Source organism: Diadema antillarum, unplaced genomic scaffold (assembly GCF_040938485.1).
Source record: "Diadema antillarum isolate AM-2024a unplaced genomic scaffold, OU_Dant_1.0 scf00000203, whole genome shotgun sequence".
Lineage (NCBI taxonomy): Eukaryota > Metazoa > Echinodermata > Echinoidea > Diadematoida > Diadematidae > Diadema > Diadema antillarum.
This window is the reverse complement of record NW_027271092.1, coordinates 99,532-120,081: the sequence shown is the minus strand read 5'-3', so window position 1 is coordinate 120,081 and position 20,550 is coordinate 99,532. Positions and strand designations below refer to the sequence as shown.

Here is a 20,550-nt window from a genome sequence, read left to right as displayed (position 1 = left end):
TACTGGAACTCCGTAAAGGGGGGTGGGGGAAGGGCACAAATTTCTCGTGCCACTTCCAAGTTTCACTGGAAAAAAAAGGCCGTAACAGGAATTTTCTCGTACTGCTTCTGGGGTTAATTGGCTGACAAGCAAATGGAAAAAAAAAAAAAAGGAAAGGGCTTAAGTTCAAATATTCTGGTTTTCAAGCATACTTTTATTTTGAAAAATAAATGAATAAAGGGGGCTTTTTTTTTTCTTCTTTTTTCAAAAAAAAAAAGAAAAAAAATTAAAGGTTGATGCCCCCGGAGAGCAGGCCCCCCCCCCCCCCCCCCCCCCTGGATCCGCCATTGATGCCTGTTCACCGATCCTTGCCTTGAAGAAAGGTTAGAACTTTTCCTTCTCATTGTCACAATCTTGTAATCCATTACCAATCTTCTCTCTCTCCTCCCACAGGTCACGAATATGCACTAGATGACTTGGAGTTTGCCCTGCATATTGACCCTGAAAATGAAGCCGTTAAGGTGAGGACTTTGTGGTCTCTCTGTACTCACAGATCATTACTCAACCCTCTTTTCAGACTGACTGTACTTGTTGATTACCTCTTCAACTCTTGGGGGTTCAGTGGGGAGAATTCCGCTTCACATCAGCAATGACAATCGCTAGTTTTTTCAGAATGAAAGGCACTGAATCCAAATGAAATTTGCTAGCCTGGAAATGCCAATCCCAAAATCACTGCATTTGTTTCATTCTATTTCTACTTATTAAAGTCAACCTGACTACAAGTTTGGAACTGCATTCCAGTCATTTCGCACATGTCTGCTTCAGTAGATCTGTGTCATCTTTTTTGCCCAGTGTATTTTGATTGGCTTACTGTATGCACTATATATTTCGCGGGGGTTTTATTTTCACGAATTTCGCGAGTCGGGAGCTATTCGCGAAATTAACAACACGCGAAAATATTACCTTCCAAAATGAATCCCTTGCCATGATGATACGAACATTTCAGTACTAGAATACCATGTCACGGCTTACCGAACAGACCATACTGACTAAGCTTGTTTACGCACGTCCACGTCTACTTACGAATACTGTAGAGAGCCAATCCATTATCGCAAGGGGACCACTCGTCAGAAATCTAGCGCAATAGACTTTCCACTTTAAAAATGTTGAATTCTAACTTACTAGTTCGCAGAGTTTGGCAAGTCTTTTTCATGCAGTGTATAACTAGTATCATTCTTATATGCTAGTAAGTTGAAAATTCACACTTTCTTTGCCACTTCATATTTTCTCTGGTCCCCAAATCGCGAATTTAACCACTCGCGAAAATGTGTGACATCGGCAATTCGCGAAAATTTATGTACGCGAAAATTATAGCGTATACAGTACTATGTACTTAGTTCCCTTATCTCTTACATGTACATATTTAGGCAAGATATGGCACTCCAACTGTTGAAAAAATCACACCTATACATTTTTATTTGTACAATAGACTTGCTGAAATGTGTATTCACAGAAGAATGTAGGCCATTCATGTACTTTCTGTGTTACATGTGCTGCATATATCTCAATACATGTATTCATCTGTATCTATCCCCTGTCAATCACACTGTGCAGAGAAAACTGAATTGGGTGAAAGGAAGGAGAAAGGACACAAAGATAACAGTAAGTACATATGTATACATTTTTATGCTTGCAGCAATATTGAGAAACATTTCACATTCTGCCCTTCTTATCCTAAATAGGAGTTCACTTTGCCATTTGCGCAAGTAATAACATATAGAACTAAATTGTACCTAGTTCTGGGAATTTGATGTTGAATATTTACATGATAGCATTTAAGCCATGTCGTTATCAGATTATACAGTCTACCTTGCCTAAGTTAAATCTATTTGGACTGAACGAGTAACTTCAACTTTGAGAAAATTTTACTTATGAGATATTAAAATAATCCTAGCAGAATCTTCGTCAGAGGCAAAATGACCTATCATTTTGCCTCTGATTGAGATTCTGCTAGGATCAAAAGCTCAGGCCCCTCTTGACTCCATTTTACTCCATTGGCTCGCCATTACTGGATAAGCAGTTTTCAGCAGCTCTTTTTGCTACACTGAGATATTAAAATCAATAGATTATGAGATTATGAAGAGAAGAGGATGATTATTCAACTTATGCGAGGTTGACTTCATCAAAGTTAACTGTATTTTAATTAGGTAAGAGGAAATCACTGAAACTTTTTTTTTTTTTGCTTTGATTTGATTTGATTTGCTCAATACTTCCGCAGACAAGTGCAGTACAGTACAGTAGTTGTGGCTTGTCATCCCCTGTTGAGGACAAGTCCCGAGTATACTTGGGCAACTGTCCATGCGAAATGTGTGTTGTAGCAAAATCAGCCCATCCTCAACGGGTTAAAACTGTTTAACCACTCTGTTCCCAATCTGCAGAGCCCCTCGAGTCTGGGTGAGGAGAAATCCTACAATCCCTTCCTCAGGACATCCCAGGAGAACATCCTCCGGCTGGCTGATCCGGAGTACCAGACGGCCACAGACCGTCAAGCCCTGCGGGCCAAGGCACTACTCTTCCTGCGCAAGAGCAAGGACAATTTTAGATACAAGCTTTGAGTGCTTGAATTCCACTCACTGCCATGTGGTGGCTCAGTTTTGTGTCTAATAGGCCTTCAGATTTTTATTGCATTCTACACGATCATGTACAAGAATGGAAGAGATGTGACCATCTATATCTATCAAAGTGACTGTTCTAGTAATGTCAGTTTTTTTTTTTTCAATTTCAGCACAGAAGAACCCTATGGAAACCAAAATCCAGAGAGAAATGTGGATTGAGTGAAAGCAGCAACATTAGTAGATCATATCGGTGATACATGTAGTTTGAAGAAAATCAGACAATCGATGCAAAAGTTATGAATTTTTAATATTTTGGTGTTGGAACTGCTGGATGTGGAGACTACTAGAGTTTATAATGTCATATATGGACGACAATATAAAGAAAATATGAAGGAAATTCCACAAAAAATCATTTCTCATGAAATTCACAAATTCTACCAACCTGATACTGGCATATGTTAAGGATAGTAATTATTCCCCCTGCTTCCTGAAAGCAGTTAGTCAAATACTCTTTCATTATGTCAGAAAAATGAAAGCATGTTGAATTTTCTTTAAATTTTCTTGATAATTGTAGTCCACATATGATGCCATAAACTCAAGTAGTCCCCTCATCCAGCACCATTCCAACACCAAAACTTTGGAAATTCCTAACTTTTGCATTGATGTCCTATTTTTCTCAAACTTTCACTGTTGTGTTCTACTAATGTTGCTGCTTTCACTCAGTTCACATTTCTCCTTAGGTTTTGGTTTTTTAAAACACAGTGAAACCTTTTAACAAGGTGATGTTACAGTTCTCTACTCTTTGTATTTCCTTGTTGTTTTTGTATGCTGATATTGTGAGAAACAAGATATAAAAAAGGTGATTATCATAATTTTTAGGTCCTTGTCATACCAAGGTTCATCAGTTTATTAAGATCATAACTACTGCCAGGATGTTGTTACAACCAGTAACTCATAATAAATGTAAATGTAAAAATATAAGCTTTCAAAAAGTCATGCGATTATCAAAAACGTTGATTTAACTGTATTTGTTGTTTCGATTTGAATGCTTATGTGTCAAAGTAGCAGAGTAAATAATACAAAACTAGAAATGTCGCTATGGCGACTGGTATGCCTCCGCCATAATGCATGATTCGCCCAATAGGTGTATAGTTAAATGTCTTCACAATGTATGACAGTGTCACATAACTGGCAAAACACTGAAATGACAAGTTTGTCAGAAATGTCTTGAATGTCCACTTTCCTTGAACTAGGTTTGCTTTAATTGTCTAAGAGCACAGGTACTGTATGTACAAGTACAATGTATTTGGGGAATTGAGGATTTTTACTTGACATTTAACCAACCCTTATACAAGTTTATGCATTGACTAATTTTCAAGGTATGAAGGAAAAACTTTAATTTTTGATGAGTTGACCTTGACCTTTGACCCTGACTATTGACCCATGACCCCTAAATTCCATAGCTAACCCCTGCCAGCCAATGCATGCATATGTACCAAGTTCCATGAAGATACATTTCACCATTTGCGAGAAAAGTGAAATTGTAACATTTTCACCTGACCTTTGACCTTTTGACCTTTTACCTTATGACATGAAACTGTGGAGAATCATTCTGCAGTAGTACATGTCTACACTAAGTTTCAAGAAAATACCTTTGCACATTGCATAGATATGGGGGAAATAATAACTTCTATAGCATTTGACCTTGACCTGTTGACCTTTGACCTCTCGCCAATTTCTCTAAAAAACTACTGAACTAATTGCCCCATCACAGTTCATCCTTTGACCAAGTTTGGTGAAAGTTGCTTCATCCAGTTTTGAGTTATCACATAAACAGATAAATTTTAGGAGTTGACCTTGAATCTTTGACCTTTGACCTCTGTCCGATTTCACTCAAAAACTAATCAAGTAATTGTCCCATCATACATCATCATCGGACAAAGTTTGGTGAAATTTGCTTGATCCAGTCTTGCGTTATCGCATAAACAGATTATGAGATACAATTTCATGATTTGACCTTGACATTTGACCTTGGCCTTTGGCCGATTTCACCCAAAATCTAATCAAGTTATTGCCTCATCATACTTCATACTTGGACCAAGTTTGGTAAAATTCCAGTCAATATTACTCAAGTTATCGCGTAAACGAATGCGGACGGACGTACGGACGGACGGACAACCCAAAAACATAATGCCTCCGGCACCACTTCGTGGCGGAGGCATAAAAAGGTTACTTATGTGACAGCTGGCCACATACATGTAGTGAAAGTCACATAGCACTATCATTAATAATGTTTGATCATGAGTAAATATTATATTATTCAGAATATGGATTCTGAGTTATATGACATAGTTTGTGATAATATACAAATGATGCACAGGATAGAGTGCGTTAGTGGAGGCGTATAGTGCACACGATCGGCAATAGGATTTAACACGCAGTGCAATGGGACTAGAATAAAGGAAGCACACGTGACTCATTTCAGCGCTTCCTATTGGCTACATTCTTGAACCCATTTTATAAATCTTCAAGTTGAATTCTCGGTATATCCTCTAAAATCAAGGAAGTTGTGTTTGTGTGTGCATCCTTCTGTTTTGGAGTGAAGACATAGCAAGTGGCACATTATTGTGTCTTCATGACAGATAAGTCATAGCATTGCCACTATTCATATTCAGCACTTTGAAATACATAAAGATATATACGCTGTACTTGTATAAATGAAGAAATATATGAAGAAATTTATGAAATATATATATATATATGTATGAAAAGAGCCAATTAAGGATCGTCTGTAACCGTACATCTACCTGAAATGCCAATTTTAACATCCAGGTTTGTGCTAACAGCACGCCTGTGTTTGATCGTAATTTGTGACTTCGTGTGGTCCTGTGGGCTGCCTACTGGGATGCAGATATCCTCACAAACTGACAGATTTCATCGTAATAAAACACATTTAAGTGGGATGGTGTAATGTAGAAATACATTAAAGTGACAACCGGGTCTTACAGCATGCAACAAATACTGTGTCATTGCAAGCAATTCCTCATAAATCTTGGTTCTGTTTATACAGACTCTCTTTTGAACACGTAAGTATCGAAGTACACTGCACGTGTATACCTGTGTAGAGGACAACTCTAGTCATAGTTCATTTGTATACACAAAGAAAATATATTAAAAAATATAAAGTAAAATCATCTGTAACATGCCGTTATGACTTATTGTATATTGTATTGTTGTGTTAGTATACAATGTCTCTGAGAATTGTGATGCTGCACCTTCTTTTGTTTTTGCTATTCCATGTTTCATTTTGAACCTTTATCACATAATCACATTAATCCAATCATCAAGATTTTGCCGTATTCCACACCAAGTTCTGAGCCAATCTGAGCACGCATTCCATGTCAGTTGTTGTTAAATATTACCTGTTCAACAAAATTTTCAGGTAGCAGCTAGACATGATTCGCACAGTCTCTAAAAATTTATCACGTGTGTGTACCAACTTCTCCCAACATACAAACACGTCATCATCATCATCATTATTTTCATGTTACGTTAACATCATATGCATGAAAGACTTCAACTGCATTCTGGTTTTGACATTATGGAATGCAAGCACACTGCTGCAGCATATCACCTGCACATGAAATTCAAACATAAAACTGCAATAAAAAGAAATTTAAAACTTGCTTTTAAATATTAAATATTTATTTAGTTATTGGAAGACAGCATGATAAGTTGTTAGCTGAGTGAGCAATTGATTACACTTAACATGGATGAAAAAATGGAAAAAAAAAAAAAAAAAACATGCTCTACATAATACAATAGAACCTTGTTACGAGGTCGGATACATCGAAATACCTGATACAAGGTAATTTTGCAGGTCATATTTCTTTAATATTTTGTTATTCATGATTTAACATGGACTTGTACAGTGCACTCCCATTATAATGAACATAATTGTAAAAAAATTTTGGGTACAGTGCACTCCTGTCATAACAAACATGGTTATAAGGAAATTCTGGTTAAAATGAAGTAAAATTTCAGGCCACAACATTATCCACTCTGTTTTTTATGCCTCCGCCACGAAGTGGTGCCGGAGGCATTATGTTTTCGGGTTGTCCGTCCGTCCGTCCGTTCGTCCGTCCGTCCGTCTTTCCGTCCGTCCGTCCGTCCTTCCGTCCGTCCGTAATGAATTTTGTGGACAGGGTAACTACCAAAACCTTTTGAGGTATCCTAATGAAACTTGGCATGTATGTGTATTAGGGGGTGAAGTTGTGCCTATCAACTTTTGGGTGCACATGCTCAAGGTCAAAGGTCAAAAGGTCAAGGTCAAATGCTTAAAATTTTACTATTTCCCCCATATCTATGCAATGCCTGAAGATATTTTCTTGAAACTTAGTGTATATATGTACTACCCAATTAAGATTCTCTGGTGAAAGTTTGGGGTCATGAGGTCAAAAGGTCAAAGGTCAAAAGGTCAAGCAAAATGTTAAAATTTCACTTTTTTCTCTGTATCTTGGAAATTGTTCAAGGTATCTTCATGGAACATAGTATATATGCATCTACTGACTGGCAGTGGTTATCTAGGGAATTTAGGGTTCATGGGGTCAAAGGTCAGGGGTCAAAGGTCAAGGGCAATACTTCAAAATTTTACTATTTTCCTTATATTTATGCAATGCCAGCAGGATTTTTTTTTTTAAACTCGATGTATGCATGTATAACCCAATAGAGATTCTCTGGGATTTTTTTTTTTTTGCCAAGAACGTCAAAGGTCAAAAGGTCAAAGATCAAGTGAAAGCGCTGAACTTCTTTCTTCATATCTCGGAAGTGGCTCAAGTTATCTTGAAACCTAGTACATGCTGAATTAATGTATGTTCTGCCTGACAGTGATTCTCTTATAAATCAAAGGCCAGATGAAAATGATAACAATTTACTGTTCAATACAGAAATTGCGCTTTTTCTCCATACCTTGAAAATTACTCAGTGCATAAACTTATGAAATGGTCAATGTCAAGTTAAAGTTCTTAAATCCCCAAATACATGCTCTCCTATTCATCCAATTAAACATAGGTCAAGGAAGGTAAACATTCAATACATTTGTGACAAACATGTCATTTTAATATTTTGCCAATTTTGTGAAAATGTAATCACACATTGTCCACATGTACTATAGACCTATTAGGAGAATCATGCATTATGGCGGAGGCATACCAGTCGCCATAGCGACATTTCTAGTTGTTTTTTGTTTTTGGTTTATTTGATCAGTTATACCGAAATTTCGATATAACGAAAGAAAACTGCCAATCCCGAGAACTTCATTCAAATGGGAATTCACTGTACAACAAAATAAAAATTCAGCCTGCTGCATTATTTGCTCTATGTTTTACATTGCTAATTTGTTCGGTTATAACAAAATTGTGATATAACAAAAGAAAACTGCCGGTCCCGCTTCCCGAGGACTTTGTTATAATGGGAGTCCACTGTATAACGCCAAATGACCAAAGTACTCACCTGGCAATCTCGTTGCAGCATGAAGTGTCTTCAATGTGCGATGCTTCTCTTAGGGTTTCTAGGGTTACTGTAACATTGATATGATACAATGTGTATCATCAAGGAGGTACAAGAGAATCTCATACCTCCTTAATATGATATGGTTCTCTGCAAATACACATACATGTACATGTCCTCCTCATAAACTGAGAAGTCATTGTTTATTAGACACTTACAAGTGGGAAGTTATACCACAGGGGAACAAGCAGGACTGATGTAAACAGCTAAAAAAGTCAACATGCCACATACACTTCCTCATTGCAAACTCCTCATAAGCTTGGGCTCCATTTTATTGACATGCTTTTTCTAGGATTACAGTAATGTTGATATGATTTCATATGGTTCTCTGCATATGTCCTCATAAATCAAGATCAGATGTCACTGTAATCAGACACTTACAAGAGGGATGTTGTGCTGTAGGAAAACCAGTGGGTGTAAAACAGCTGGAGAATTTCCACGCCGAGTAAATTACCTCATCAACCTCGGTTTCCTTTTACAGACTTGCTTTTTCTACGGTTACAGTAACATTGATATGATTTCATGTTATGGTTCTCTGCCAATATCCTTTGCATAATACTGATGAATTCATAAGTTATATCAGGAAAAAAAACAAAAACAATGATTTAAAAAAATGCTATCGTGAACGGCATAAAATCACGAGTCCAGCATTCACTGTTACATAATACATGTATTTGGCACTTAAAAAAGAAAGAAAAACATAAATACAGAACAAATTATTCATAATACTAGTACTGAAGATTTGACACATAAAGGACCATTTAATGTACTGATATTATAATGCGAGACCCTCTCATCTCATCATATGGTGTACTGATTATCTGCTGTCACCACATGCTTTTTACAAGAAATTAAAGGACAAGTTCACCTTCATAAACATAAGGATTGAGAGAATGAAGCAATATTAGTAGAACACATCAGTGAAAGTTTGGGGAAAATCAGACAATCCGTTCAAAAGTTATGAATTTTTGAAGTTTTTGTGCAGTAACCGCTGGATGAGAAGACTACTGCAGTGTATGTATAACTTAGATGTCACATGCGTACAACAATATAAAGAAAATATAAAGAGAATTTCACAAAATTCCATCTTTGAAAAAAGTACACATTCCGGACTCGTTACCGACAAATGTTATGGGTAATATTATTTCCCCCGCCTTTAGAAAGAGGCAAGTCAAGTGCTCTTTTATTACGCGAAAAAAGTGAAAATATGTTAAATTTTCTTTTACATTTTCTTTATACTGTTGTACACATATGACTTACAAGCTGTAGTAGTCTCCTCATCCAGTGGTTCCAACACAAAAATTTTAAAAATTCATAACTTTTGCATCGATTGTCCAATTTTCCTCAAACTTTCACTGATGTGTTCTACTATTATTGCTGCATTCTCTCAATCCTTATGTTTATGAAGGTGAACTAGTCCTTTAACTTAACGACTGTATTGCCCTATAAGCATGTGACAAATTGTCATAATTCCACAAGAGACTGATTCTACTGCAGAGTAAATACCTCACTTAAATATGCTCACAGCTAGTACGCCTGGGTAGATTAAGACATTTTAATGAGGACAGTCACGTAAAAGCAAAGCATATAAGTCATCAACTATTTTTAAAGATAAAATATGTATCTCAGATGCAAGAAGGATCAGTACATTATGAATTCTGAGATACACAATGTATTATATGAGTATTATATGAATTACAGTGTGTGGCAAAAAAAGGCACCTGATATTTTATATGGTACATGTTTTTGAAAAAAACATTCAAATTATAATGCTACGAAGACAGAAAATGAAGACAAGAATAAGAGAAAATTGCTGTACCTTAGATTATTGGAGTTGTATGCTTGGATCTGGTCATGAATTTCCATCCATTCCCAAATTGTTCTATCTGCTACCTCTTCTTCCATCTAACCAACATACATTGTAGTCTACTACATGTATATCCACCCACATGCACCCCTTGCAAAACCCATCACTTCCAAATGCTTTTTCCTTATCCTAACCCCCCCCCCTTCCATTTCCTGTACCAACCTGTACAAACAAAAACATACTGATACATTGCATTACAAAACACACTTTGAAGGCAAAAATAATTTCTCAAACATACTCAATGAAATTTTGAGTAAAAAGGCATCCATTTCATAATAAGAAATAATATGTCTCTGATGAAGAAAGTATGCCATGTAAATACTTACTGTCATAAAGACATTACACTTTAGTTGGCAGCTCCGCCTTACTCCCTACAGAGCACCTCACTGTATAGAACATCTCCCATATCCACACCACTCCATGATTAGATGTCAAGTCTGTCACTAGGCTAAGAAATCCAGAACCACCTACACAGGTTCTCCCCCACAACCTCCTCCTGGATCCTGGTCACACTCGGCTGTACCGTTCATTGGTGGAACGCCGGCCTGTAGTACGGAAATAAGGTGCATGGAAAATTATTGTATCATTGATATGTCATGTGATTTAGATTAAAATGGTGCTGCTTTAAGACTATACTCGTGCAGCATGTTATTATCATAACTTCATTCTGTGAATGTATGTATAGCAATAAAAATTGGCAGCATATCTCATCATACACTAGAAACAGTGCACTCCTGTTATAACAAACATGGTTATAACACAATTCTGGTTACAACGAAGTAAAGATTGAAGCCACAACATTATCTGCTCTCTGTTTTTTATTATTCATTTGTTTGGTTATTATAACAAAATTTCGATAAAATGAAAGAAAACTGCTGGTCCTGAGGACTTCCTTTTAATGGGAGTCCACTGTATAGGGAATATTTCAAGCAGTAGAAAATGTCTGCATTTTGTATGATTTGATACCAGTGAGTGTGAAAACTCTGTTTTGTTTGCTGTGTGTTTGTCAAATTCATCTTCTGATAAGAATGTGTGAAACATGAAAATTTAGTTTTTTTTCTTTTTTTCCTTTCAACATCATCCCATTGACTCCAGGGTACATGTAAGCATATTACATGGCTTCTTCCATTTTCTTATTTCCCATCCTGAGTTTTTTTAGAGAAAGTTGAGTCTCTCTGTAATATTGCATCTTTCAAAGGCTAAATACTGGTTAGTGGTAAAGTTAGAGTAAAGATTAGGGTAAGAGTTAGGGTTAGAGTTTGGGTTAGGGTTAGGATTAGGACTAGGGTTAGGGTCAGGGGACGGGTCTGGGGTAATTGTCCAGGGAGTAATTGCCCTACACCCCCTAGACCAGCAGTGCACAGGTTTGGTTGCCCTCAAGAAATGACCTCAGAAGTATACCCGATTTGCCTGTCGAGCACAATGACAAACAAACAAACAAACTGTGAATTTTACACAAAACTTGATTCACTTTAAATGCATAGCTCAGAGCAAAATACCCAATGCTATTCTTCATATTAAAGTCTCCACTATGGCAGTACCTTGTTATTCTGAGATTGCAGATTGCTGAGATGCATCTGGAAGGACTTGTTGCTTACAGGAGCAGGGAAGCCCATGAGTGCACAAAAGTCGGCCAGTCCTTTTTGCCCCAGCCCAACCTTCAGTGCAGCACTCACGGAGCGCCGGTTGACATCCGCCGACTGCCCGGCACCTTCTGCTGTGTTTTCTGACGTCCTAAAGACGTGCTCTGCCTCGCACTTTGAGCAGTTGAGGACGAGCGTGCTGCAGAGTCCACTGCGCTGCCGGTCAGCCTCGGCAATCTGGAGAATGCCTGCAATTATTAAAGCAGAAATAAGGTGGATGTCTATGCACCATTGCTGGATCAAATCAGCTATCACAATACTGAATCAAACTCTCAACAGTTTAGGGTATCTAGAACTCACAAATAGACCTATCTGTTCATTTCAGATTCTGTAAGTGATATCATTCTAGGAGTACATTGTAAAGTACTAGTTCAGTGGACTCCCATTATTGAAGTCCTGGGATTGGCAGTTTTATTTCGTTATATCGAAATTTCATTATAACTGATCAAATAAACCATAAAAAGCATAGAGTGGATAATGTTGCAGCCTGAATTTTTGCTTTGTTGTAAGCAGAATTTCGTGATAACCGTGTTCTCGTATCAAAGTTAGTAGACTTTGGCTCTCTGCATCACAAGACTTAGAGTTGGTCAAGATACAACTACAAGAGTAAGACTTAACGAAACAGAAAGGTAGTGTATACAGCTACATGAGTGTCTTTCCCATCCAGACATGTGCATGGTTGTATCAATGACCCAAGTCGCTTGATACAGTCACACGTATGTGACTACACTGTGAGAGAAGAAGTTGGGATACCGGTACCACTGTAACCACAAGACATACGGTGTACATCACACTCCACAGAGCAAACCTTGTACCTTGTGTTTGTTTGTCACTTCTGAATGGTCCTCTGGGAACTTTAACTGGAAGTTTCACTTGGGGATGAATTATTTTGAATAAATTTTTAGGATGCAGATTTAAAGGACATGCTGGGCTTGATGTCCACAGTATTTTTGGGGAGATCACTACTGCAGACTTTCACAGCTTCTGGGAAGAAGGATTCTGTAAATGGTGTTTACAAGCAGGGAAACACAGCTCACCGCTTGTAATGTGTTTGCCTACAAGTTTCTTAAACTTTTCTTCTGGAGTTACTCTTCTAGTGGGAGATCCAGCTCTGCATTGAGTATCTTGTGGAGTGTAGTTGGCCTTTGGACTTGTTTTTTTTTTTCTCTATACCATATATGCATGTCCCCCCCCCCCCCCCCCCCAAAAAAAAAAAAAAAAAAAAAAAAAATTACTATGGGACTACAAGGAGATTATCTTCAGAGGAAATGCTTAAGAAGTAGGTGAACATACGTAAAACATGTTAGGCTCTGTGTTTTGATACTCGTCAACACCATTTAGAATCCCTTTTCCCAGAAGTTGCGAACCTCTGGAATGACCTTCCCCAGCATACTGCAGAGTGCAGACATCAAACCAAGCATGACCTTTAAATCTACACCTCCCCCCTCCCACAGGAGGGGGCTTTTAGCTCTTAATGGTGCGATCTGGTTCATACTTAAGTGACATATTTTGTAAACTTATTTTGAAAGACACAATATCACTTTAATCCTTTAGAGCTATGGTCCCGATGCATGAGAAAGGCAAAATATTAAAATGACAGGTTTGACACAAATGTGCTGAATGTTCACTTTCCTAGAACTAGGTTCAATTGGATGAATGATTAAAATGTCAGAGTGCAGGTATTTGGGGAACTGATGACTTTTACTTGACTTTTGACCCTTTTATAAGTTTATGCATTGAGTAATTTTTCAAGGTATTGGAGGTATATGGAGGAAAAAGTGCAATTCAGCACTGTCACTTGACCTTTGACCTTTTGACCTTTGACCTTTTGGCAAGAAACTTCCCACAGAATATATATTGGGTAAGACATGTATACATCAAGTTAAAAAAAAACCTTCATTCATTGCATAAATATAAGGAAAGTAGTGATATTTTGAGGAGTTGACCTTGACCTTTGACCCCCATGACCTTTGACCCATGACCCCCAACTTCCCTAGACAATCACTGCCCATCAGTACAAGTATATATACTAAGTTCCATGAAGGTACCTTGAACCATTTGCGAGATATGGAGAAAAACAAATGGGTGCCATGCGTGAGATCGTGAGACGGACCGTAAATGTGTGAGACTTGGTAGCTCTGTAGGAATTGCATTACATGTTGATCTGCCTGAACCAAGCTGGCCACATACAGTCACAATACACTCACACACGTGTGGCTGTATACTGTTAGTAGTATAGCATCCAGTTCAGGCCAGCATGGATTTAACTCACTTAAGCACATAAGAATGTGGCTGTAGTAATTGTTAGATCTGGTCTGTATTCTTAGTAATTAGACTGTACTAGATAGTACTAACGTTAGTATAACAAGAAAGGTCGCCACATGGCCAGATTGGGTGTTTTATACTAGAACCCACTAGTTTAAAACTGTTGGTTACACATACAGTGCACTCCCGTTATAACGAAATGCTTGGGACCGGCCGTTTTCTTTCGTTATAACGAAATTTCGTTATAACCAAACAAATACAATATATAACAAAAACAAGGAAACCACGCATATATCATATTCTGTTTGTTGAATACTCATCATACACTGGAAAGCTATATGAAATGGGATGGTACCTTTTTGATTTTGTTTGGATATTACATTTAAAAGAGAGCATAAAGTTGTTTGTTGTCACACAATAAGTCGTATAGAAAATGATGGTTTAGGATTCCGTTACAGTTCGCTTTTCCACAGATTCGTTTTTCACTGAAGTTCGTTACTCCGAAAGACTCTTTGTTCCGAAGTTTCGCCATTCCCGGGAATCCGAAGGTTTGCTCGTTATTTTGAAGCTGCACTCTTCCGACGATTCGTTATTCCGAAAGTTCATGATTTAGATATAAATATATTGTTCGTTTTCCGATGGCTTGTTTATCGGAAAATGAAATGAGTTTCGTCATTCCGAAGGTTTGTAAATGAAAAAAATGAGAAAGGTTCACTGTTCCGATGGTTTTTTAATCCGACAATGAAATAAGGTTTGTTATTCCTCCGAAGGTTTGTAAATAAAAAATAAAAAAATGAGAAAAGTTAGTTATTTCGAAGGTTCGGTAATCTTAAGACGATTATGAGGTTTGCAATTCCCACGTTTTGTTAGTGGACACACCTTTTTCACCTTTGGATTAACGAAACTTTTTTTTGAACGAAAGTTTAGAATTCCTGTCATTTTCTGACTAACGAACCGTCGTAATAAGAACCATATCTCATTGTCGGTTTAACGAAATTTAGTAATAACGAACTGTTTGAATAAAGCCAAAATGTTCGTAATAACAAACCCTATTTCATTTCCGAACCAACGGACATTTAGGTGTATAAGAATCTGTATGTTTTGTGATAAAGTACCTTCGGAACAATGAAACAAACCTTGTTTAATTTCAGATTTATTGTATTACAATAATGCAAGTTCCCCTCGGAAACTGTGCAGGACACAAGGAGCAAACACGTACACGGTGATGTGAAGCATTCGCCCATGCAGAGACGCTATAAATGCTTGTTCCCCTACATATTTTCGGAAGCAATCCGCATTTCGTTATAACGGAGCACATTTCTTTTGTTTTTCTTAATTGTCAGTGGTGCTCAGAAAAGACTTCGTTATAACGAGAATTTCGCTATAACCGTGTTCGTTATAAGCGAATTTTGTACCATACACTTCAATGGCGATAATTTTGGGACCAGAAGTTTTACTTCGTTATAATGAAATTTCGTTATAACCGTGTTTGTTATCTTCTTCTTCTTCTTCTTCTCTATAAGTACAGGCCACCATCGGGTGTATTTTCGTACTGTTGTGCTGTGCACTGCAGGCATATGTACAGTGTCTGGATTAAGAAAAATCTACATGGAACGTACTATGTGCGGCTTAAAAACAGGCATCCGTGTCTTAACGGAGCTGAGTCTTGAGTACCTCTCTCGTAAAGCTTGACAGAGAGGTACAGGAGATGGTGGCCTGGGGTAATGAGTTCCAAAGCCTGGTTGCATCTGGGATGAAGCTTCTTTGGAGGACTTGTGTTCTTGCGAATGGTACTTGGAGTTTCAGGTCGTGGCCCCTGTTTGAAAGAGGTAGCGATGGGGTCAGAACTGTTGCCGGGGCGGATATCATGGAGTTCTTAATGCAGTAAATCATTGCAACCTTTGCCTGTGCTCTTCTTTCTTGCAGGGATGGCCATTGAAGTTTTTGAAGCATGGCTGTGACACTGCTTGTTCTGTGATGGTCATTGCAGACGAAGCGTGCATACCTTCTCTGGATCATTTCCAGTTTTATGATATTTGCCTGGGTGAAGGGATCCCAGATTATGCTTCCATATTCCAGGACAGGTCTGAGCAGGGTGAAGTAGCAAAGCACCTTGACTTTGAGTGGACATGATCTGATGTTATAACGGGAGTACACTGTAATTATCGTTTTTTTTTTAAATTATAAATTTAATGATAATAATATAGATGTGACTCAAAAGAAATGTTCTATATGGCAATTGTGGTGGTTCATGGGATGTCCTTGGCTTAAGTGATACTAACGATAGGCCTACTAACCTCCTTGGCAGATGCGATCACTGAATTCAGCCAGAGCTGCGTTCAGCAACGGAAGACTCACAATCAGGTTAGTTGTAGTGTAGCATTCACTGGGAGCCCCACACGGATTTGAGCGTGTAGGACTAAGCCTACCCTGAGAAGCAGTGTTTTTCTTCACGGGAATATCGGCTGCTCCGCGACTCATCTGCCTGATAATATGACTCGGAATGCCTTTAAACCCTTTCTTTTTATAGTAGGTAGCCTTCCTCCTACCCATACTGGTAATGTGGTGAAACACTGCTTTCTTAGCGATGTAAGAAACTTTCGGCAGCGTGAATTATGAGAGTATATTTACGAGATTTTAAAGGGGGCGCGCGCGTGTTCACAAACACATTATCCACGTGTGATACAGTACAGTATATAAAAATAAAAACATCACACCCACAACACCTAACTGTAGTACCACTAGATGGCAGCAGACCTGTTTGCTTGTTGGTGACCAATGTGACTGTGGTTGACTCTCGATCCACAGAACTAAGTTCTGTGTCTCGATCTCGTTGATTGAGTACTAGTACGGTGCGGTCATGCGCACGTGGTCGTCCGGAGCTATAATCAGAGTACAGTACAATGATTCCGACATTGTTGTGAATACCTTCTTGGTACTACCTCCTTGGTTGTATATCAGGGAGAGTATCCAGGGTGTATCCTCCCTGGGAGGCATTTCATGAAGGAACTTGTCGGATAAATTGTCTGACAAGTCAATTATATCCGACAAGTTCAGAGAAATCAGCCAATCAGAAGAATTTCTCAAAACTTGTCGGATATAATTGACTTGTCAGACATTTTATCCGACAAGTTCCTTCATGAAATGCCTCCCAGCTGGTTGTCTCACTGCATCAGGGCCCTCGGCCCCTGTCTTATAAAACTTGTGATAGAAATCAATCAATCACAAATCCCTTGAAAGCTACGATCAATCGCAACCTGTGATTGATTGATTGGTTGCAGTTCTCCGTCTTAATTTCAATCATAACTTTTTTTTGATGGATTTTTGCATTCAATCGTAAAGTTGTGATTGATTTGAATCAATCACAAGTCTTTGTAAGACGGAGCCCCAGTATAGGACCAAGGGAAACTGAATACATGGTACTGCTGTGCGTTAGATAATATTGAAGTTCCACATTTTTTTTCTTTTCACGTTCACATTCTTCAGATCTATTAGTTGCACCATCGTGCTAGCCTCGACGATATAAAAGTACAGGCAAAAAAAAAAGATGTGTTGGGTTGATGATAACTGTAACTGTCTCTCAATTAAAGGGGAATTAATCCAAAAAATACATGTTGATTGAGTGGATGGAGCAATACTAGTCGAATACATCAGTAAAAGTTTGAGGAAAATCGGGCAATCCGTTCAAAAGTTATGAATTTTTGAAGTTTTCGTGACGAGACCGGTGGATCAGAATACTACTATGGATCATGACATCACATATGGACTACCATATAGAGAAAGTACATGTATTAAAAAAAATCAAACATGTTTTCACTTTTCTAGCACAATGAATGAGCACTAGACTTATCATTCTTTCAAAAAGTAGGGGGAATAATATCCTTGACATAAAATACATCAGTAACAAAGTCAGGGAATGTATACTTCTCATATGAAATTATATTTTGTGGAATTTTCTTTGTACTTTCTTTATAGGCCTATATGTGATATGGTATAGCCCATAGCAGTGTCATGGTCTGCAGTAGTCTTCTGATCCAGTGGTCTCTAACTCTTCACCAAATTCCAAAATTTCATAACTTTTTAACTGATTGTCCGATTTTCCTCAAACTTTCACTGATGTGTTCTACTAATATTGCTGCATTCACTCAATCCACATGTATATTTGGGGTTAATTCCCCTTTCAGTTATAATGGCTTTCATACAATGAGTTCATGAAGAGGATACATGTAAGCCTGCAGTTCACTTACACTCTATTGAAAATGGGGAAGTAATGATTACAGCGACAATGATAATGTGTAGGCCTATTGGCTGTATAATATTATGTTAGAATGTTACTCAGTAGCTTGCAACTTGTGAGGCTATGACGTCATAAAATGTGCACAGTTTGCTCAACTGTTTTGTCTCCGCCGTCAGCAAAATTTCTGTACAATTTCAACCTGTTCACTTTATTCATTCTCATTTCGACCAGTGTGTCCACTTCTTAGTTTGGATTCAAAGGGATCTAGATTATCCACATCAAGACAACAAAACAGGCAAAGAAAATATATATCATGTCATTGTTGTCATGGTTATGAGTTTGAAAAAAAAAAGATAAGTATCACTATTATTCACAGCATGCACTGATATCAAATGTTAGACAAGATGTGAAGACTTTTACAAAATGCTTCAGGGAATCATTCCATGTGACAATATTATTTATTGCTGTCTTGTTATCTTGAAAGTACAGAGCGACAGGGCTGTACATACTCTCAATCAACCCGCTCTGTACTTGCTTGTAGGCGTGGGTTGAGGGAGGGCACAGAACTCGAAATTCGTTGAGGGTCGACTCCACAGCACTCTACTTCTGGACATGGTCGACTCTCGTGATTTCCTCTTCATCATAGTTACAGTCCCAAATAAATAAATGAATAAATAAAAGAATACAACGGTACCCTCCGCAACGATAACTTGAAAATAGTGAATCAATCCAAATACAATTTCAGGGTATAAAACTATAACTCATTGCCCACATCTTACAGAAAATCCCATCCGATTTGCTTCAGTGGGCAAAGAGAAATGAGGAATTCTGTAGAGCGTGTCAGGAATCTCTTCCATACAATTAGTTCTATCTATATTGTGCTCACACATTAAATATTCAGTTCCAAGAGCATGCAAGTGCTAAAACTTGGAAGGATCAAATTCATGACATGCTTTATATACAACAATCCACATTTCTCTGTGACCGCGTAACCAAATTGAATTAGGTTTTCTGCAAAATAGAGCCAAGATGACCCGAAGGGTGTTATCAATACAAAAATCCGATTTTTTTTTTTTTTTTTTTGGGGGGGGGGCATACTAGACACTCCGAAGATGGATGGCTCAAAAAGTTGGACACAATCAATGTCATTACTAAACTGAACAAAATGAACTTATAGAACACATTTGAATCAGTATTCATATGAATGAGGGCGATGCAGAGTTTAGGTTACCGAAGTGGTAGCCAAGGCTATACCCTCTTCGTTTATACAAAGTTAGGCCTGGCTTATATACATCTAACGGCATAACGGCACACAGGCCTACAGGTATAATAGGCAGGTGACATCTTTTCTGAATTTACATTAGGCCTATTTGGTGTTTGACTCTTAAATAAGAATGTTAGTTAATGAATAAGTTATTGTGTAGATTTGGTTATTTTAAGTTATTAAAGTAGTTCCCATAGTGGATTTTAGGAGCAAATTGCCCACCCCAGTGAAAGAGCTCAGTACATGTATAAAAGCCATGTCGACTTATACATTATTCTCTTGTCGTATAGCAAAATCATTGTTGTCTGTGGCATAGGGTGCCTATCATAAATCATAGCCATATTCGAGGCCATTCCCCATTTATTTTCTTTGCTATCCAATTCAATGTAATTCAATTCAAATGATTTCATTTTCATATAAAGTAATGTATACAAAGCAATATGTAGGAACCTACATAACGCTTACATGAGTACCACTTTGAATCACACTATTTTATAAGTTTCAACAAAACATGGATATAATATTATGATAATACCAACTTTGGTTTTTAGATGAATAAACAAATAAGCAATATACAATCTTATTTTGTAACTCTATGGCAAAGAGGAATTCACAAGAAAAACATGGTTTGTAAAATTTGTGAATTACTCTAATAGAGATAAGGGCATCTCAAGATCCATCAAGGACTCCATGCCCAATTTGTATGAAAATTTTGATATCATGACGTCGTGAGGCAAAACAAACAGAAAGAAAGGACAAGAACGAAAGCAGGCACGGAACAGACAGGAGTTACAAACTAAAGATTATATAGGCATTATAACCACACACACAAAAAAAGAGAAACAACAACAACACTGTGTCTACAAGTACAATTCATTTATCTGGAAAGGTCACCAAAGCATGAGTAAGCAGTTGAAATTCTACACAAATTTGGCTTATGATAAAACATATCATTTTTTTTTTTTTTGAATGAAAATGTCCAAAAAACACATTTCTTGTTTATTTTTATGCAAATGACCTAAAAAAATCATTTTAAAAATCTATTCGTTTGTTTTCGTGAGGATGACAAAAGAATTGTTCAGTTGTGATTTAAAGGAAGGAAAAGTCAGAGC

General features: G+C 37.6%; 1 protein-coding gene across 1 annotated transcript in view; it reads left to right on the top strand.

The window, feature by feature from the left end:
* LOC139723948 (probable hydrolase PNKD) overlaps positions 1-2,594 on the top strand; it is a 31,045-nt gene extending 28,451 nt beyond the window's left edge. Inside the window, exons 9-11 of the mRNA XM_071635148.1 lie at positions 433-500; positions 1,594-1,641; positions 2,418-2,594. Coding sequence (XP_071491249.1) covers positions 433-500; positions 1,594-1,641; positions 2,418-2,594 — 293 coding nt within the window. The remainder of the gene's footprint in view (positions 1-432; positions 501-1,593; positions 1,642-2,417) is intronic.
* Positions 2,595-20,550: the final 17,956 nt, after the last annotated feature.